Genomic DNA, 20,850 nt, shown 5'->3' on the forward strand with positions numbered 1-20,850 from the left:
CATAATTATGATTTTTACCATTTTTTTCCCATTTGATTTCATTTGCCAAATAAATCTTTGGCAAAGGATTTCTCTTTTACCGAAGACAAAAGAGAAACCTGACAACAACTAAAATCTGACGTCCCTCACATTTTGTGAGGTTTTCATGTCGTTTCCGTCAGTGATTCTTGGTTCATCGCCACCACAGGCGAGGAGGGGAAAAGGTTTTTCAAAAGATTTGGTTTCTATGACACAGTGCAGTGTGAAAGCGAACCGCACCAGATGTAACAAATGTTGATCCTGAATCAAACCGAGTCTACCAGACGATCAGCTGTGAAAACTCCCTAAGAATAAATACTTGAGCTCAGGTGTCACCGCATTAAATTTCTTCATTTGCTATTTTTCCTGACTTTGAAAGTGAAAACAAAAAGCACGACCTACTGCCATGATTTAGGATGGAAGAATCCACGCACCCCACCCTTCCCCGCTCCTGCTCTACGCATCTCATGCATTTTAAAACCACCTCGTCTCACCCCTCTGCTGCTGACTGCTGAGTGCGTACCTTGCTCTGTCGCAGCACCTCCCTGTCGTTCAGGATTACCTGCAGTGGCATGATCTCGTCCTCAGTCAGTCACTTTGGCTTTTTACCTGCCACTCATCTCAGGTGAGACCCACCGTCCCAGCCCATGGCCTAGTGCATCCTGCCTGTCTCCGCCCTGTCAGCAGGGGTTAAATCTGTTGCCGGCGGTGGAGCCGGATGTTGTTTCTCCAAACAAACTCTTCCCCACTCCTGGCTTGACACACATCTGTTGACCTTTGCCTGTGAGAAACATCAACTTCCTTCTCTGTAGGAGCCAGTGGATCAACATAGCAGAGAGCAGCGCCAGCCTGTCACTTCAGGTTGTACAACTTCGGTTGAGACATACATTGTGGATTGCATAAACCGTATACAGCATGTGTGGGTGGACTGTAGGAGGAAAGTAGACGCAGACTGTCTGCTAAAGCTGTGGAAGTCGAGTTTTCCTTTATTCCTGTTCCTTAAAGGTCCTTTTCAGTTCAGCACCGACCAGGTCTGACAGAAAAGAGCACAACATGCTTTATAGCAGAGTTACACTCATTCCAATGAGGTTTGCTTGTCAGATTAAAAGTGCCTTTTGAAAATAACTGGTGCTAAGCATTACTTTTATTGAGCCCACATTCAACTTTTTTTTGTTTTGGTTTGGTTTTATTGAATCCTAAATGTCGTGTGTTCATTAGCTGCAAGAGGAAAATCATCTTAATTAACAGGAATAAAAGGTTCAGTCTGGAATTAATCTACATAATGTGCTTCACTTAGTGAATTGAGTTGCTGAAATAATATTCTAATTTATTGAATGGGTCTGTGTATGTTGATTTATTGCCTAGGTGAACTTACTTCAGCATTCAATCTTCTTGCATTAAGTCCTGTATTCTGCATCGGATGAAATGAGGTTTTATGGCACCATTTTGTTTAAAAGCACTCACACAGTTTCAGTAGTAAAGTAAAAAATTTAAATATCTGTAACATTATCTAATTGTTTTAATATCAAACATTTCTGAAACAAGTTTTACCTTAATAAAAGTGATGGTTGAGGCCCCATTGGTTTTCACATCTTCAATGTTGGTGTTTTTTTTAAATCTGCAAAGCCAGTATTTTCCTCTAAGTTTGAGAAAATGTAGCAATGTTCTTGCCAGTAAACATCATGAAATCATGACAGTATGATGACCTTAGATAAAAATATAATAATCCATAAAGATGATTATTTAAACTTTGCCTTAGATAATCATGTAGAATAAAACGGAAATGGAGCTGATGCAGCGCACACACCATCAATCTGAAAGTAAANAGTAACTGAATTTAATCATATTTCTAATTTATTGATATCTATTAATCTCACTATAGAAAATAGTAAAGCTAATAGACACAACAATATGGACAGTTTTAGGAGTTTTTAAACATTTTGAATTGGAAATTATTGTGAAAATGATAAATCAAAAATTCTTTAAGAAATTTAATTAAGATAAATAACTCGTCTATCAATTTATTTATTCTATTATTCAACAATGTTGTCCATCCAGTAACGCTACTTTCCTTTCGTCCTGACTGGCTACCTTAATTTACTGTATCCCTGACTAACTTTTTTTTTTTAAACTTTTTTTTTAAATCACTTCATGGATTTTATTTTATTATTTAATACAATATTTTATTACTCATGGATTTTATTTTAAATAATAAAATAAAATCCATGAGCGATTTTATTTTATTTTTATTTTTTTTACTTTTTGCCTCCTAGCTTTTGATTCAGCCCACCAAACACTTAAACATTTTGCAGTAAAACAGTTCCACAAAGCTCTATTTTAGGTCAGACACTTTTTAAAAAAAATTTAATTTTTGTTTTTTTTAAACTGAATTTGCTTTAATATTTAATTCCTTGTTTTTGGACTTTTATGAAATGAAGGTATTATTGATCACTCACTGTGATTTAAAGGGGGTGTATTTTTCAGTATTATACACTTTAACAGATGTAAATTTGTACAACTTTCCCCCCAAAATAGTAAAATGGTTCTTACTTAACAAAATGAACAGTTATTACTTGTTTTTTATTCATTTTAAAGCACTTTCTGTTGTCCTTGTTGTTTAAAAGTCCTTAATAAATAAACACGCAGGTATTAATTGATAAAAATATAACCTTAAATTGTGGACTGGGACATTGTTTCACACTAGTATGAATTAATAACTTAAACAAGGAGGCAACAGCGTCTGAGTTAAATTACAACCTGGGTTATCTAAACAGCATCACCTTATCTCATTGAAGTTTGAAGTTTTTCATGATTATCAGCACAGATACAGGCATTATGCAAGGTAGCCTTTGGTGTGTTTATGCTTATTATGGGCTTAATGTGCTGCAGTGTGGGAGTGTGTGTAAAGCCGGCTGAGGAAAGGAAATGTATTGTTGACCATAAAAAGGAGTTGAGTAATGTAGGTGCTCCCAGCTTCCTGTTTCCCCATCAAGGCCAACATGTTTATGTAGCCAGAGAGCAAAAGGTCACAGTTGACCCAAAAGTACTGCTCCATGTCGGTGTGCTGGGAAAAAAAATTATAGGACTTATTTTTTATGAGTAATATTTGTCTGTTTTGATGCTTCCCATCAGTTTTCATTTCTGCACTGAAACATGATTCCAACTTTTTTTCATGTCAGAACTAAAAATTTAACTAGAACTTTTTACAGGTTTTTTTAATAAAACATGAACAAACATTTACAAAACATTCATGGCAGCCAAGCGTTGCTATGGTGACCAAGCTTTGAAAGTGGAGCCTGGAAAACGGATTGTAGCGAAGGAAGGAGGGAAGAATGGATGAACAAATAGATAGATAAAATAATGAATGGATGGATGGACAAACAGACGAATGATTGGATGGATGAATAAATGGACAAACGGATGAACAGCTGGATGGATGAATGAATGTGTGAACGGACAGATGGCTGGATGAATATTTGGATACCTGGATGAATGAATAAATGAACAGAGATATGGATGGATGGATGAATGAATGGACAAACGGATGAATGGTTGAATGAATATGTGGGCGAACAATTGGATGGATGAATGAGTGTGTGAACGGACAGATGCCTGGATGAATAATTGGATACCTGGATGAATGAATAAATGAAGAGACGGATGGATGAATAAATGGACGGACAGATGGATGGATGAATAAATGAACAGATAGATGTATAAGTGGATGGACAGTTGGATGGATGAATGTGTAGGTAGACAAATGGGTGGATGAATGAGTGAATAGGCTTCACAGGGATTGGTGGACTGACTAATTGGTGGTTGAATGAATTTGTGAACAGGTACGCAGACTGGATGGATGGATGGATGGATGGACAAAGTGAAAGAGCAGGAAAATACTTAGTTTCCCAGCCTGTGTAGGAACTCAGTCCAAACCCATCCTGTCATGTCTCTGTTTGCATGTCTCCCCATCCTTGTTGTATTTTCCCTCTTTGTCTCCTTGGAAATTGTTACCATGACACACAGCCGCCATCTGATTGGCCAATGCCGACTCCTGGAACGCTGCAGCGTTCTGACAGCGACGCCTCAGGTGCTGCTCGGCTGACACACTCAGTCAGTGTTCGCCTGTGTGTGACCTGGCGTGGTGCGTGTCCGTGGCTTTATAGGCTAATGACGAGCTCAGACCCATTCACTGAAACGGCCCGGATGAATGGAGAGCTGTTTGACGGAGCGCGACCCTGTGGCGGTACACACGGAGCAGATAGGTGGTGCATTATGCATGGAGGATGGAGCTTAGTTAATGCAGCAGCCTGTGTGAATAGATGCAGGCTGGATTAGGTTTGTAAGCCAAAGGGGAGGCGTGGACGGTGTCGAGGTGACGCTTTTCTTCGTCTGTGTATCTGGGTCAACACTGCCTCCAGCTGGTGAAAACCTGAACTGCTTTTTCTGAGAAAAAATAATTAGATTTTTATTTTCAAATAATTCTGTCCTAGTCATTGACGGTGTTAAAAAAAATAGGATGGGAGATATGAAAAGGAGAAAATGTAGTCATTAAAGCATAATAAAACGTTGCAGATCTTGACTCAGCAGATGGGGTCCACACTGTAATCTGAGACGATACGTCTGAGTGCATGTAATATGTAGAGTGGCTTGTTATGTCAGCTAAAAGCTCCTAGCGTCTCCTCGCTAATCAATTATTTATGCCACTGGGGGATTGACACCGTGTAACTTCCTGTCCAGGTTTCTGGAAGAAGCTCGCAGGCTGCCAGTCATTCCTACAGCAGGAACACTGTTAGAGGCTGAAATACCCTCGAAAAAGGTCAAAAACGTGTTAAAATTTAATATGCAGGATGTTGTGTGTTAGTTATCCTGAAATGGCTCAATGTGAGCTCTGGATGGAGTTCAGGGACGATGCATCATGACTTGACCTTTAAATAAAAGGTCAGAACAGGGTTACTATACAAAAGTATTTTCTTTCTGTAGACAAATATTAATTTTTTTTTACATACGCCAAATAAAAAATGCACTTTTTTTTCCACTACCTGAAGTTAAATTGGACAAATCTTCTCTTGTTTTAGGTCAGTTAGAATTACTAAAAACATTTCTATTTGCTAAATACCACAATAATGATAGAATTTATCAGAGATTTATTTCTGATAAATTATTTCAGTGCCGAATCAAAACATGCAACAAAGAAACTTTGTTGTAGAAATGGAAATAATGAATGTTTTGTTTTCTGTGGCTGGATAAACGACTCAATATCAACTGGTTGCTGTAAAACCAAAGCAGGAAGACGGTAACAATAATTAGTTATTTGCTTTTATATCAACAAGTCATATTGTTACTAAATTCACCAATTTTATTGCATGTTTTCCTGATATCAAGCAGCCCTAATCTCAGTAATCGTATGTGATTCCCTCCTTTCCTCAATCTTGGTTTCCTCAGGTTTCCTCAATCGCCTTTTCCTCCTTAGGCTACATATGTAAAGCCAATAATTTGTTGTAAACTGTGGTATTTATGGAGGAAACAATTAATTTGTTATTGAAATAATTGTCAATTAATTTAGTAATTGTTTGTTCTGTAGCTAGAGTTAAAAGATTGCGGAAAGAACACACTCAGAGGATTAATCAAAACTGCACAAAAATGTACATTTTGCATTTAAAATAATAAGTCTTTAAATATGTAAGTGGCATTGTTTTACCCTCACCCTATTATAATTCTGCAAAACAAAAAAATCCTATTAATCACCTTTTGCTATTCAATTATTAATCTGTTAATCCAAAAGATAATCAACAGATAAGCCCTACGCTGTGTTCATGTTAAGTCGAGGAGAAAAGCCTCAGCTTTTCTCATGTTAGAAATATTTTTATTCCATCTTAGTCAGGAAACTGTTTATTTACTGATTCACAGAAGGGACTGAATTATTTATGTTTTTCTAATATTGTGTAAAAAGTTCTTAGATGAAAAATCTGCTGAATATGCCAGTTTTTTTAAATCCAATTGATCGTCAGAAAAATCAATAACTAAAATAATTGTTTGTTGCAGCCTGGTAGACCTTGTATGTGCCAGGAAAAAAAAAAACACTTTGAGTTCTGGAAATTTCTCCTGGATAAGTATAAAATTTGAATGTGAAAGGTAACTTTGTTATAAGTTTTTAATTTTTATTTTGTCTTTATTTGTTGGTGGGTATTTAGAAAAAGGTCTATGAAGTCGCCAATGATCTGGGTTTGTGTTTGGGAGTGGTTCCTGTCTTTGCAGTTCCCATCCTCCAGATGGCGCCAGTGTCCAACTTAAATGCAGTGACATCTCAATCTGCTCTCCATCACTTCAAAACCGTCTCCGTGCCCCACCCAAAATCCTGCTTGAGTAAAAACTAAAGTAAAAAACAAACATCCAACATAATCTTCATTAATTTTCCCTGAGACTTAATCATAAACTTCGTATAATTCTGATTCGAGTTGCGGTGCAGAGGTTCTGTGATGTTGGTGATTCACAGTCAGAAGGTCAGTCTAGTAACGATGGCTCGGGGCTGATTGTGCAGAAGAATGGGAGATGTGTGTGAATGGGTTGAGGAGGCAGCCGCCTGAGGGACGCTGCGCTCAGGAGGGCCTCAGTGAGTCGATGCGCCTTCCTTAATGACTTCCCAGAAAGGAGTCAGAGGACTCTCAAGGACAGGGCGAGGAGGGGCTTCGTCTAGAACCAGACGCTCGACTAAAGGAGCAGGAAACTTCATAGAATCACCACAACAGTCAACACAGAACAAGATATTTAATTTGTCTGATTGCAGAAGCTTGTAGTGTTCTGTGAATCCATTGATCTGAGTTTTAACCATCCACCCTGTCAGCAGCTTCCTGCGTGTGTTTTTTTAACGTGGTAAAGTGTTGGAGAGGCGCTAAGAGCCTCTCTCATTGAGCTCAGTTTCAATAGAGCCGGCGCTTTCGCAGACTTGTGTATTCGGCTGTTTCCATGGTTTCCATCTTTCATCAGGTGCCGTCCCATAAAAAAGGGAACAGGCGAAAGCTGAAGATGAGGCGCTCCGGCTTTCATCCTCCCGTCTGATCCGCCTCAGCCGGGTTCTTGTGCCCATTTATTCTTTCCTGTGACTCGGTTCACGGTGGCGGCGGCGGTGATGTGGCGCTGGAGGGATATTTTTAGCTGCCAGTGAAGTCATCGGAGTAAGATGACACAGCTGACGCCGGATGTCACCTCCAGATTAGTTGATGCCGCTCACGTCTGCAGGGAACTGTCTGGGTGGAAGATTGAGAGCAGAGCGCTTCGGGGTTCAGACACGGAAAAATCCAGAGTTTCATTCAAGGAATTATAGTCTGGATTAAAACACAGAGTTGGAAAAATGCTATTATATCCATCCATTTTAACAGTTTCTAAATTATCCATCCATCTGCTCATCCAACCGTCCGTCCATCAATCTGCTCATCCAACCGTCCGTCCATCAATCTGCTCATCCAACCGTCCATCCATCAATCTGTTCATCCAACCGTCCGTCCATTAAATATTCTCCACATTGTACCAGACTTCAGATTATTTACATTTAAACACTTCATGTACTTATAACTGATATATTTATTTTTAACATGCCTCGTCATGTAGCTCTGTGAATTTAAAATCAGCTGCACTTTTATTTTGACTTTTTTTATTCCCATGTATTTTACAGATTCTTTCAGTTCAGTGTTTTTATTGTTGTTTTTTTTGTTTTGTGGTTCATTGTTGCCCTTTGGAGATCATTGTTGTTAAAATCTTTTATTGAACGATCACTCTTTCATTCATTATTCCTTCTTTACCATCTAAATTTTGGTTCCATATTTAAAGGTTTATTAATAAAGTACTTTTATTCGGGAAAAGCATGAACTTCTGCGGTGAAAAATATGTGGGGACTCTTCAGTTTGTTTACGGGAGTGCAGAGGCGTGGCCATGAAGAAATCAACCACATAAACAAATAGAGACCCCCTCGTAAACCCCGTTCTGCTGCCTCTCCTTTTGCCCTCGGAGCCATGTTTGGTCAGCTGGGGAAGGGGTGAGGAGAAACGGTGTCCGGTGGGGGTCTGTTGGGGGTGTTGGCTCTATTCAGGAAGTGCTCCTCCATTTTCTGCCTGTCGAATCAGGGCAGCGTCAGAACAGCGAGCTCCGGCGGGTCCGGGGTCCGGCCGACTGGACTAATGCGATGTGGCGTGTCACCCGGGGAATCTAGGTCAAGTTTAAAGCCGCCCCGCCTCTGCCGCAGTGCAACGCCCCTCGAACCCCTCCCCCGCCCACCCATTTAAAAAAATGTATTTCTCCCTTGCATCTTCACCTCACTTCACCTGCATCAGGGTTAAATAATTCATTCATTCAAGCAGCAGCAGCAGCAGCAGCAATGGAGTTCTTCCTACACTAAAACCGATTCCCTCCGCCGGTCCACAGCGGCTCCCGCGTGACGCCCCAGGCTCGCTGTGACTGGAAGAAGGGAGGGCGTTGTTGTGGTTTTTCTTCCCCCCTCCTCCATAGTAAGGCAGCAGGGCACGTGTATCCTCATGCTGCAGCTGAGTAGTGGAATGTCAGCAGTATCCCTGGCTGGATTCAGACAGCCTGCCGCAGTGCTCGGTGTCAGCTGCTGCTAAGGGATGGTGGGTGGGGGGGTTGGGTGCAGTCTGGGAAGGGGAAGACGTTTAAAATTAGTGCCATGTAGGGGTCAGACTGCTGCATGGGCGTGGCTCGGAGCAACTCCACATACTAAATGTATTTATTTAGTAGCTGGTAATATAACTGGGTGAGTTGCTTTACTACTTTTAATTATTTAAATCAGACTTCTGCTGAGCTGCACAGAAAAATCCGCTCACATTAAATCACCTCTGGAATTAAATATTCCTGACTTAATCCCCCCCTCCTCCTCCGTTTTTTTTTTTTTTTTTGGCACATTACCTCATCTGTATTAATGTATTCCTGTGTTCCGACTTCCTACTACTACTGTACTCACTCCTCACCCCGCTGCTCGCCGCCGATTGGCTGCTGCCGTGTTTTTCAATGGCTCCAAATTTTTTTTGACTCCATGGATACAGCGAGCTGTCGGGTAGATTGGCTCTGTCCAATAGGAGGGCTGCGCGGGCTCCGGCTCGTCTCATTCTGCTCCTGGCCGCCCTCGCTCTCTGCGAGCACGCGATGCACAGTGGGGGGGTTCAAAACAACAACAAGGCTGTCGCCGGGCGCCGTGTCCCTGGGATGCTGAGGGACGACGCCCCTTGATTTATCCCAAAAAAAAAAAAAAAAGCAACTTAGTTTGGATTAATTGTCAGAAATAGACTGGTTGTTGATTTTAGAAATACATTAAAACATGTAAATAAACAAATGCATTCTTTTTTTAATTTAAGGAAATAAACATTTTATTGCCTAAAATGCAATAACATACGATTCCTTAGCCATTAGTAGCAAAAGAAGGCATCTGCAGCCAGAAAAAATACTCTAAGGCTAATTTTTTTTTGGATTAACCAGTTAATAACTGGATAGTAAAAAGTGCACAATTTGAACTGGGTGAAGGTGAAACTATGCTACTTGAGTTCTGGGTAGAACGTGCATATAAAGTTTTCTTTTATTAATATTTCAGTTGAAAAATGTATATATTTCCTGTACAGTTTTGGTTTAATTACTTCTCTGAGTATGTTGTTTCATCAAATTGACATTTTTAAAATCTCTACTCTCCAGTTAATGTTTGATCAACTACTAAATTAGATTGTTTCAGTAATCGATTAATCATGAATAATCCAATCAATCAGTCTTGTTTCTTTCATCATAAAGTTTGCATAAACTACAAAGTCGTTTATTAGTCTTTACTTTTGTAACTTAAAATTCAACCAGAGAATCATTTTTGAGAATGAAAGACTGTGAAATGTCCCAATTTAGTCTGAAGATTCTCTTTTAGACTCAAAAAAACAGCCACTCAAATCCCTGTCCTTAAATGACCTAATTTCAAATGGCGCAGGGGAGCGGCGGAGCCGGGTGCTACCAGGCTGGCGGTGCCCCCCGCCGCAGCCGGCTGGCAGAGCGACCGGAGTCTGAGCTCCAGTCAGCCGGCGGCGGCAGAGAGGTGGCAGCAGAGCACCACAGGAAGGATGGCATCACTGCGTAGGGCGAGGTCTGTGACAGCTCTCTTCTGAGGCTGCATCAGGTGCTGCTTTCTGACAGCCGGTGAGGTGCCGGCGTGACGGCACAGTCAGACATTCAGGTCACATTAGTGGAAGGTAAACGGGACGGGGCAGGTGGGTCTCTGCAGGTGGTCTCAAAATTTTGAGGAGGAAGCAGTCCAAGTAACGTGTTGATGTAGAGGAAGATAAAATGGCTTTCAAAGTATTTATTAAACTACAAAACACTTGTTAGTAGTTGATTGTGTTTTGAAAAAAAATCTAGAGTTGAAGGAGATTTGATATGTAAAATTCAAGTTTTGCACATTTTTGTGATTCCATTTTGGTCTCAATTGCTTCTAAAAACATTCAATAATTTTTTTGACAATAAGTTAAATGTTTTTAGGTGTCTGGAAAATAAGCCCCTTCAGAAACCTCCTGATTGTTCAGTCACATTGCGCCATTACCTAGCAACCCAAGACGAACTCCAGCAAGTTTGGTCAGCTGGTTTCACCAGTACAATGGCTGCTGGAAAACATTATTATAATGTCATAATTATGATTTTTACCATTTTTTTCCCATTTGATTTCATTTGCCAAATAAATCTTTGGCAAAGGATTTCTCTTTTACCGAAGACAAAAGAGAAACCTGACAACAACTAAAATCTGACGTCCCTCACATTTTGTGAGGTTTTCATGTCGTTTCCGTCAGTGATTCTTGGTTCATCGCCACCACAGGCGAGGAGGGGAAAAGGTTTTTCAAAAGATTTGGTTTCTATAACACAGTGCAGTGTGAAAGCGAACCGCACCAGATGTAACAAATGTTGATCCTGAATCAAACCGAGTCTACCAGACGATCAGCTGTGAAAACTCCCTAAGAATAAATACTTGAGCTCAGGTGTCACCGCATTAAATTTCTTCATTTGCTATTTTTCCTGACTTTGAAAGTGAAAACAAAAAGCACGACCTACTGCCATGATTTAGGATGGAAGAATCCACGCACCCCACCCTTCCCCGCTCCTGCTCTACGCATCTCATGCATTTTAAAACCACCTCGTCTCACCCCTCTGCTGCTGACTGCTGAGTGCGTACCTTGCTCTGTCGCAGCACCTCCCTGTCGTTCAGGATTACCTGCAGTGGCATGATCTCGTCCTCAGTCAGTCACTTTGGCTTTTTACCTGCCACTCATCTCAGGTGAGACCCACCGTCCCAGCCCATGGCCTAGTGCATCCTGCCTGTCTCCGCCCTGTCAGCAGGGGTTAAATCTGTTGCCGGCGGTGGAGCCGGATGTTGTTTCTCCAAACAAACTCTTCCCCACTCCTGGCTTGACACACATCTGTTGACCTTTGCCTGTGAGAAACATCAACTTCCTTCTCTGTAGGAGCCAGTGGATCAACATAGCAGAGAGCAGCGCGAGCCTGTCACTTCAGGTTGTACAACTTCGGTTGAGACATACATTGTGGATTGCATAAACCGTATACAGCATGTGTGGGTGGACTGTAGGAGGAAAGTAGACGCAGACTGTCTGCTAAAGCTGTGGAAGTCGAGTTTTCCTTTATTCCTGTTCCTTAAAGGTCCTTTTCAGTTCAGCACCGACCAGGTCTGACAGAAAAGAGCACAACATGCTTTATAGCAGAGTTACACTCATTCCAATGAGGTTTGCTTGTCAGATTAAAAGTGCCTTTTGAAAATAACTGGTGCTAAGCATTACTTTTATTGAGCCCACATTCAACTTTTTTTTGTTTTGGTTTGGTTTTATTGAATCCTAAATGTCGTGTGTTCATTAGCTGCAAGAGGAAAATCATCTTAATTAACAGGAATAAAAGGTTCAGTCTGGAATTAATCTACATAATGTGCTTCACTTAGTGAATTGAGTTGCTGAAATAATATTCTAATTTATTGAATGGGTCTGTGTATGTTGATTTATTGCCTAGGTGAACTTACTTCAGCACTCAATCTTCTTGCATTAAGTCCTGTATTCTGCATCGGATGAAATGAGGTTTTATGGCACCATTTTGTTTAAAAGCACTCACACAGTTTCAGTAGTAAAGTAAAAAATTTAAATATCTGTAACATTATCTAATTGTTTTAATATCAAACATTTCTGAAACAAGTTTTACCTTAATAAAAGTGATGGTTGAGGCCCCATTGGTTTTCACATCTTCAATGTTGGTGTTTTTTTTAAATCTGCAAAGCCAGTATTTTCCTCCAAGTTTGAGAAAATGTAGCAATGTTCTTGCCAGTAAACATCATGAAATCATGACAGTATGATGACCTTAGATAAAAATATAATAATCCATAAAGATGATTATTTAAACTTTGCCTTAGATAATCATGTAGAATAAAACGGAAATGGAGCTGATGCAGCGCACACACCATCAATCTGAAAGTAAACTTAATTGGTTTATTGTTTTGTGGAATTTTAAAAGGCAAATATTTTGCACAAAAAATGCTGTTAATGTTGCAAAAACATTCAGAAAAATCTTGGGAATTTGAGTCTGGAAAAGTTCAGTTTTGCAGTGGAGTCCTTTCTTGTAAGTAAATATAACTTTGGAAATAAACTTTAGTATCATATATATATCTGATAATAAGATGTTTGCTGAATGCTTCAGTATTTCTGATGTTTTCTGCAAAATCTGCAGGGTGTTGCGTGTAAATTTTGATGTCAAACAGACTCACTGCACAAGAGATGAACAGGTATTGGTTTGATCCTCTTTAAAACAGTTTTTCGAAGATTCATCTCTGCTGACAGTTTAACTATTTAATTGGACATTATTTGGTGGAGTAAAAAGCTTCATGCTGCATGTGTGAACTCGGATCAGAAGTCTGATCCCTGTGGACGATGGTGATTTTTGCATACTGCTGCCTGTAAATGCTTCTCAAATGCTGGGAAGAAGCTTAGCAAAGCAGAAAAACTCAGCTTTTGTTTTATTTTTGGGGCTTACTGGTTTGACATCTGCTTGGTGAGAAGTTGAGTGCAGGAAACACACAGCGGGCCGGGGTCCAAGGGGAGCTTGGGGTGCCTATGAGCGGTGGGCACATCTGGGGATCTGCTGAGTTCATACAGGCATCAGAGCGGTGAAGCAGAGCCGGAATGAGGCGAACGGGATGCAGCAGAGCATCGACACCTGCTCATCACATTCACTGCTGCATTCCTCCATTGATTTCTCTCTCTCCTTCAACAGGTATCATAACATGGGGAACCTACTGAAAGTTCTGACATGCACAGATCTGGAACAGGAGCCCAATTTCTTCCTCGATTTTGAAAGTGAGTTTCTTTACGAGTAATTGCTCCCACTGCAGATATCGATCACATGAATATGTTTCCATAACATTATCAACCCCTAACTTTTTTTTTTTTCACACACCGATTTATCTCTTACACAAGTTCCTCCCGGCAGCGAAAGATTCGGCTTCAGCTCTAGAGCTGCTGCACTTTTCCATCAACCTGCTATTTTCCACTGCAGTGTGTGTGCAGAATATCAATGGGAGCCCCCAACCCCCCAAATCTAAAGCGCTGAAGTTCAGCTGCTGCATAGCCTAAGGCCCCTGAACACAGCTTGAACCTGCGCTACACTTGGCAAACCGAGAGACTCTGTGATACCTTGGGAGAAAAATCCTTCCTTGAAAAGCTCAGTTTTTATAATAAAAGAGCTTCACATTTTTTACATTTCAGCAAACGATTTGATGCAGCTCTGTCGAGGAAAGCTGCTAGATTGTATGTTAATCCTGACTTTGTTTGCAAATGAAATTAATGAGCGGTGAAGAGATCATCTCAGGTGATTCAGAGTGTTGTGTGTGTTTGGATCCAATGGAAAGCGTTAGTATTCTGCTCTGTATTCAGAGCCACAGGGTGTACACGAGTCCATTTGTCTCATCTTATCTTCCTCCGTTTTCTGCCACTCAGCCTGGAAAATGGGCGGTGTCAAAAAGAGATTATTTCTGCTTACTTTCATTTGCATAATTGGGGAAATGTTTATTAAACTTTCTGATAGCTGACGATTTGATGTTCTTTGAAACTCTTTATAACGGGTCAGGATGTGAATATGAATCAGAAACTTGTGCTGTTTCTTTGCAGATGCGCAGCCCACAGAAGCAGAGCGAGAGGTGTGGGACCAGGTGGATGTGGTGCTGAAGGATGCCAAAGCGATCCTGGATGAACTGCAGGCCTATAAAGGAGCAGGGCAGGAAATCAGAGAGGTGCAGATGTTACTGTAATCCACCTGAATACACTGCAAAAACACAACATTTTATCAAGTATATCTGTTCTAGTTTCTAGTGAAAATATCTTACAAAACTAACTTATAAGTAACTTTTCAGATTGTTTTAAGTAAATAATTATTGAATATTTATAGAAGTTGCTAGTTTCATTGACATTTTTGCCACGTTATAATGAACTTATCAATATTAGGAGAAGCAGATGACAGATGATAAGAGGATGGCTGGAGATAAATTCAGGGCAATACTGTAAGAAAACTGAAAGGCTTTAATCAGGGATGTCCAAAGTGTGGTTCACGGGTCATTTGTGGCCCTTCGAATGATTTACAAATGGTACATATTTGTCTGACCAACACAAGAAGTTCAGAAGTTCCAGCTGAGGATAGTTTAAGATAATTAATCCTAAAATTTTCTTGTCTTTTAACAAATCCAAGGGCCTTTTATGTTTTGAATCAAGCATGAATTAGATCTGTTTTCTACAACCCTCAAACCACTTTGTTTCTTTTAATAAAAGTGTTAAATGTATTGTTGAACTTGTAAAGTAAAAAAAAAAAAATCACAGTGAAATACATTTTGCATTTGTATTTACAAATGAAATGTTTGTAACTGCTGCAAATGATTTGATCCTGGACTGGAGGTTCAACCTTTCAGCAGAAGAACAACCCTAAACATTCAAACAGAGATGCATATATTCAGGATTTTTTTTTTGGCCCAGTCAAAGTCCAGACCTAAATCCAGTTGATAATCTTTGGTGATCTTTAGAAATTCTCCATCCGGTCTGGTTAACTTTTGCTGTTTTTCAAAGACGAATTGTGATAAATTTCAGTCTGTATATGTGCAAAGCTGTTAGTCGAACCCAAAAAAGGCCCCTGCAGCTGTAATTACAGTGAAAGTAACACAAGTGTAATTACTTACGCTTGGCGTTGGATACAAGTGTATGCCACACTTTTCAGATGTTATTTTTTCCAAACGATCCATTATATTCCTTTCACTTTGTAGTTTGCATCGCCCTGTTTTGGTGTTACACACAAAATCTCAATAAAATACCTTAAAGTTCCGGCTTCTAACAGCTAAATAAAAAGTTAAAGGTTTATGAATATATTTGTAATGTACAAAAATAAGATTCTTTTATTTATTTATTTTAGTTTAAAAAACACAAGTAACTAGTAGGTCAAGCAAAAACAAGTAAAAAGAACTAAAAAGAAGAAAATTATAAGCTCACCACTACTTTAATGTTTGAAAAGGAGTAGGAAGAAGTGAACACTTAAGTTTCTAAATATAGTTTATCCTGACAGTCAGTTGCATATTTTACATTACAAAACAAATAGAAAAATCGAGAGCTATGTCCTAGTCCAGGGATTTTCTTTGAAGACTCCAGAGACTTGAAAATGCAAAACCTAACTCCTTTCTAGTGCACAAAGCAAAACTTGTCTGCTTCCTCCCAGTGTTTCAATAAACGTATACAGCAGAAACATTTTCATTTAAATCATTTGAAACTCTAAACATTTGATTTGCATGCTTCTGATTGTTTGGTTTAAATGTTTTTAAACCTATTGCCATACGAAACTTTAAATCATTGTTTTTTTTTTTTCCTGCAGGCAATCCAGAATCCAAGCGATGATGCCTTGCAGGAACAGGCGTGGGCAGCTGTGGTTCCCTTGGTGGGAAAACTGAAGAAGTTCTACGAGTTCTCCCAGAGATTAGGTAACTAACTTCTGTTTCTGGTAGGAGAGCAACAATGATATCGCTGGTTTACCCTGAAGCAATCTCAGGTGTGCTCTGGTATTTTCCCTCAAGGGAGACATATTGTGCAAAATTCAGATTTTACACATTTTTGTACTTCCATTTGTGTCTCCACTGCTTTTTAAAAAAATCGCCCAGATGTGTTTTGGCAATAAGTTCATGTGTTTTTGGTGTCTGGAAAATAACCCAGAAGGAAAAAATCTTCTGAATGTAGCACAAAACAGCAGACACTGCTCCTCACCTAGCAACCGTAACGAAGCTCAGTTTGTTACCTAGCAACCCCAGCGAGGTTCTACCCATCACCTAGCAACCAACATGTTTGACCATCTGGTTTTACCACCGTATGCGCCGTACAATGGCTGCTGGAAAAGACAAGTGTTTTGTTGATGACTTACCATTCAGAAACCACTTGCTGCATTCTTGTTGGTTGTGCAGGAGGCTCCACATCTGCTTCTCAAAGATGTACGTTTGTGTTATTGTACATTTGTTTGCAGCCATTTTTACGTGCGAGTGTAAATGTTGAGTTGGGGAGGCGTGGCCAGCACCGATTTAAAGTGACAAGATGGCCTAAAACAGTTGATCCTGAAAGGAGCTCAAAATATCAGACCAGACTGAAATCTTAAGAATTATTTTGTGCGAAAAATGTAATGAGCCCGTTTTGTTTAGCTCGTAGCCCAATCCTAACCTGTTCAAGGAAGCATAATGGATCACCTTTAAACTCCTGCTGATGTTTGTGACTTAGTTGGAACTTCTTTTATCTTTGCTTTTTCTTTTCTTTTATTTTTTTGCACCATTTTCATAAATTATTGGCTGAACATGTCTACCTATATCCATGCAACATTACCCCAGCCTCTTTTCTGTGGCTTTGATAAGCCTCCATGGATTTGCATTGTTTATTAGTTCATTTCTTGTGTGGGAGGGGGCTACAGCGTGTTTAATTAGCACAGAATCAAGGAGTCGAGGGGAGTTGGCTTTCTGCTCCATGGTCTTCTTTTGACCCTCTATGTGAGGAGGGGGGCGGAGCCTGTCACGCCTCGGTAGCATCAACCCCGGGACGGCGGGGTTTTCAATGGGAGCAGTGGGCGGCGGCAGCCTGACGGCGGCTGTTATGTAACAAAGTAGGTCATCTCTCAGCGTCGGCTGCTGCTCTAATTCACTGTCTTGGCTCCTGGCTTCAGGGTCCGTGTCGGCCTGGCGTCTTGACTTATCCACATGAAGATGAACGTCTACTACAGAGCCGGACTGTTCAGAAGAGCCGCTTATGTAATGGGCGGCTTTGCTTTTCAAACAAATGAGTCCATCTTTAAACAAAAATAAATGCAGAATAATCAGAGAACTGCAGCAGGAGTCAGTTTTGAGATGTTTTCAGTGCAGAAAGTGAAAATCTTACATTTTGTTGACTTAATTGTTGGGAAACATCAAAATTTTATCCATCTGGTTCCAAAAATCAGGGGTCTGCGCTCATAACTAATCCTTTAAAACATAGATATAGTGACAAATTCGGCCGTTCCATCCATCAATTAAATATTTTCACATTTTACCATACTTTGTAATATCTGCAATTTAAAAATTAAAAATGACTTTCTCAACAAACAATAGTTTCTAAATGGGTTTCAGAGATTAATATTTATAATTGATACTTTTCAAAATAAGAGCCTCAGATGATTCCTCAGGGCTCATTATTTAACCTATTAATGTTTTTCTCTTAAAAAAAAATAAAACACTCAATATTTCATGGGCTAAATTTCTACATTATTGAAGCATCACCAGTGATTCAATTGACAGTTTATGTTGGCCTTTCAAAATAAAATGCAGAGAGACCAATCAAGACAAAAGTGAAGCATTTCTGTGCTTTAGTTTCCCAAACTAAACATGTTAGGTCTTAACTGTTAATGAAATGGTAGGTATGGTGGCATCATCTGGATATCTTGAAATTTTAAACGTTTGCTTTCTTGTGAATTATTGTGAAAATTCAAACAAAACCAAAAAATCCCTGCACTTTTCCCATGCATAATTGTGAGTTTATTGCAAATTTTTCACGAAAAGGGTGAAAAATGTTTGATCTAAGAGACATTTTACTCCCACCTGTAGGTGGCAGTATTTCTTACTTCTACTAAACAGCTGCCTCAGCTTTACTTTGTCGAGTTATAATCCATAATAATGATGCCGTGGGTAATAAAGTCGTATTTACCATCATACATAAGTCCATTCACAAAGACAATCGCAAAATCCTGAAGGGACTGACGAGATGTTAATTATTATTTAATTTTAAGAATTTATTTATATTTTAACAGCTTAACGGGTTTTATCAGTAGATTCTGGTACAACTGCTCCTGTAGGAAAATTCATGATTTTGATTTGGCCCAAAAGGAAAATGAATTTGACTCTCCTGTCAGGCATGTGATGGTCATTTCATAACTTTGTGTTTCTGGTGAATGAAGGTGGTGCTTCTTTTCTGAAGAACAGTCATATCAGCATCTACCTTCCCGTAAAGTTTCGATCTCTGAAAATAAAGATCAGACATGCTCAGATCCTCCTCGCCTGCTCCGCTATGACCTGATGAGATCAGACATCCCTCCCCCATCTCTCTCTCTCTCTCCCCGTCTCGCCAACGTTTTGGAGCGCCGCGTTTCCGACGGCACTAAAAGCAGCTCTGCTCTAACTTCTGTTTTGACTGGGACGCAGACGAGGGAGGAGGGAAAAAAACTGCACCACTCTGGCCATTTTTAATCAGCCGCTCGGCTGCAAACGCCATCCCAAGCAGATGGTAGTCATTACCGGATGGCAGACGCGCTCAGTTCACTGCCGCGGCCCTGCCAGCTCTCAGCCCGTCTCCTGAAAGTCCTCTTACCCCCGTTATCTTAAGTAAAGCCGTGTCTGAATCTGGGTCATGTTGACATGAGCATCGTGATTGGTGATCATAACGAACTGTAAAATATACTTGGAATAAATCAGTTTAAATTGAATTTGCTACAACGGTGCCTGAGTTACGTCGCTGTTGAAGCTTTGAGACTGAACTCAAAACCCCGTCTGCGTCTATAAATAAAATTCCCTCTGGGTTCCCTTCATGTGAAGAAGACATGTTTGTATAATATTACTCTCCTTTGGAAGTTCTCAGTTGAATCTCCCTTAATGTGTTTTTCATTTCCCGCCCGGCCCTCCTCATGCCTCCCTAATTATCTGACCATGGGTATGTAATGTCAAGGCATGGCACAGTCAAAACAATGACTGTAATCCTGCTTGAATGACATCATGCCATCCCCTCCTCCCTTCTTATTTCCATGCCAATAAGATAATTAGTCCCATGTCTCATCTGCATCTGAACGGGAGAGGCCCTGCACCCCGTCTTCCTGCCTCTGGCCTCTGGGCAATTTCACCGCTGGCCCAGAATCAGGATGCTTCAGCCGGCTGACGCTTCGGGAACTTTACCGGGATCCACTCTGACACTTGTTCCTTGACCTCAAACAAAGACGACAGGAGATCATTCCTTGCTTTAACTTTTATCCCTTTGAGTCTTGAGAGTAAAATTTAGGATGATGTTTGCATTTGTGAAGTTTTAGGTTGTATTTTTGGGGGGTAAATTTAGCAATGTGGGGAGATGTCCTGCGGAGAAGACATCTGTTGCTGTGGGGATTCATTTTTTTTGGCAGCAGCTTCAGTTTGCATCCACTTGTCCCCTTAGAGAGTGACGCTTCTCTACAGAGTTAAGCGTGTCTGTTTTCCTCTTGGTGAATAATTAAGTAATTTTCATATCACAAAGAGGTGTTATAAATAAGTTTTCTTTTATGTCTCAAACCGCTGCATATTTAGATATGCAGGCATGCGTCTCATGTCTGCATATTTAGAAGTTCTGTAAATCAATTAAAAAAAATTTTTTTTATCAGATTAAACACCCTCTAGGGCTGTGGTTAATCATGGTTAATGCACGTTTTCACAAAATGTGTCAGAAAAAGTTTTAACTTTCCTAAACCGAACATCTCAGTTTTTCAGATCCAGGAATGTTTAAAAGAATTAAATTTGTTTCAAACGTAATTTAGAAATGCTAAACATAAGCTGGTTGTTTGCAATAAGTAACTCTATGCTACCTTCCTTTTATCCAAAAGTTTTAGTATTTCTTTGATCTAAGTAACCAAAATAGGTAACGTGATTAATCTGCATTATTTAGTAATAAAACGTTTTTGATTAATTGCATTAATATTGCTGGCTCTAATATTTAGCTTCTGTAGTCGTTAGCTTTGCACTCGAATGGAAAAAGGTACAAAGTTCAGCTCCACTACTTGTTTGAGAACCTTCTCTTCGTTGTTTTTTGTGAGAATAAACGTCTTTAAATGTGTTTTTCTCTGACAGAAGCGGCGTTGCACAGCCTGCTGGGTGCTCTGACCAACGAGACGTACAGCGACCCGACCCAGCACCTGGAGCGGGAGCAGGCGCTGGCGAAGCAGTTCGCTGAGATCCTGCACTTCACCCTGCGCTTTGACGAGCTGAAGGTTCGACCGTTTCTGCCTATGGCTTTGTACACACTCAGTACGATCTTAATAAAACAAATATTTCTTCCACATAGTTAAAATATAACATTTTACACACGGGATGGGTTTCATAAAAGTTTACCTCCACGTACACCTAATTAATTACACCACTGAGCATCGTTTTTAACATGCCAAACCCATAGGGGGCAGTGTAGTGCCAACACCTGTGTCAGCCAAACAGATTGTAACTTCCTGTTAGGAATTAACTGTGGAACTAGCAGGTTAATTTGTGTGGACAGT

At 40.1% G+C, this 20,850-nt stretch overlaps 1 protein-coding gene across 1 annotated transcript in view; it reads left to right on the plus strand.

The window, feature by feature from the left end:
• The window catches only part of fam49bb (family with sequence similarity 49 member Bb), a 53,580-nt gene that overhangs the window by 23,226 nt on the left and 9,504 nt on the right, over positions 1-20,850 (plus strand). The window contains exons 3-6 of the mRNA XM_007569098.2: positions 13,309-13,391; positions 14,202-14,323; positions 15,940-16,045; positions 20,432-20,571. Of these exons, the coding sequence (XP_007569160.1) occupies positions 13,319-13,391; positions 14,202-14,323; positions 15,940-16,045; positions 20,432-20,571 (441 nt within the window). The 5' untranslated portion in view covers positions 13,309-13,318. The remainder of the gene's footprint in view (positions 1-13,308; positions 13,392-14,201; positions 14,324-15,939; positions 16,046-20,431; positions 20,572-20,850) is intronic.

The sequence above is a fragment of the Poecilia formosa genome, unplaced genomic scaffold (assembly GCF_000485575.1).
Source record: "Poecilia formosa unplaced genomic scaffold, Poecilia_formosa-5.1.2 Scaffold236, whole genome shotgun sequence".
Lineage (NCBI taxonomy): Eukaryota > Metazoa > Chordata > Actinopteri > Cyprinodontiformes > Poeciliidae > Poecilia > Poecilia formosa.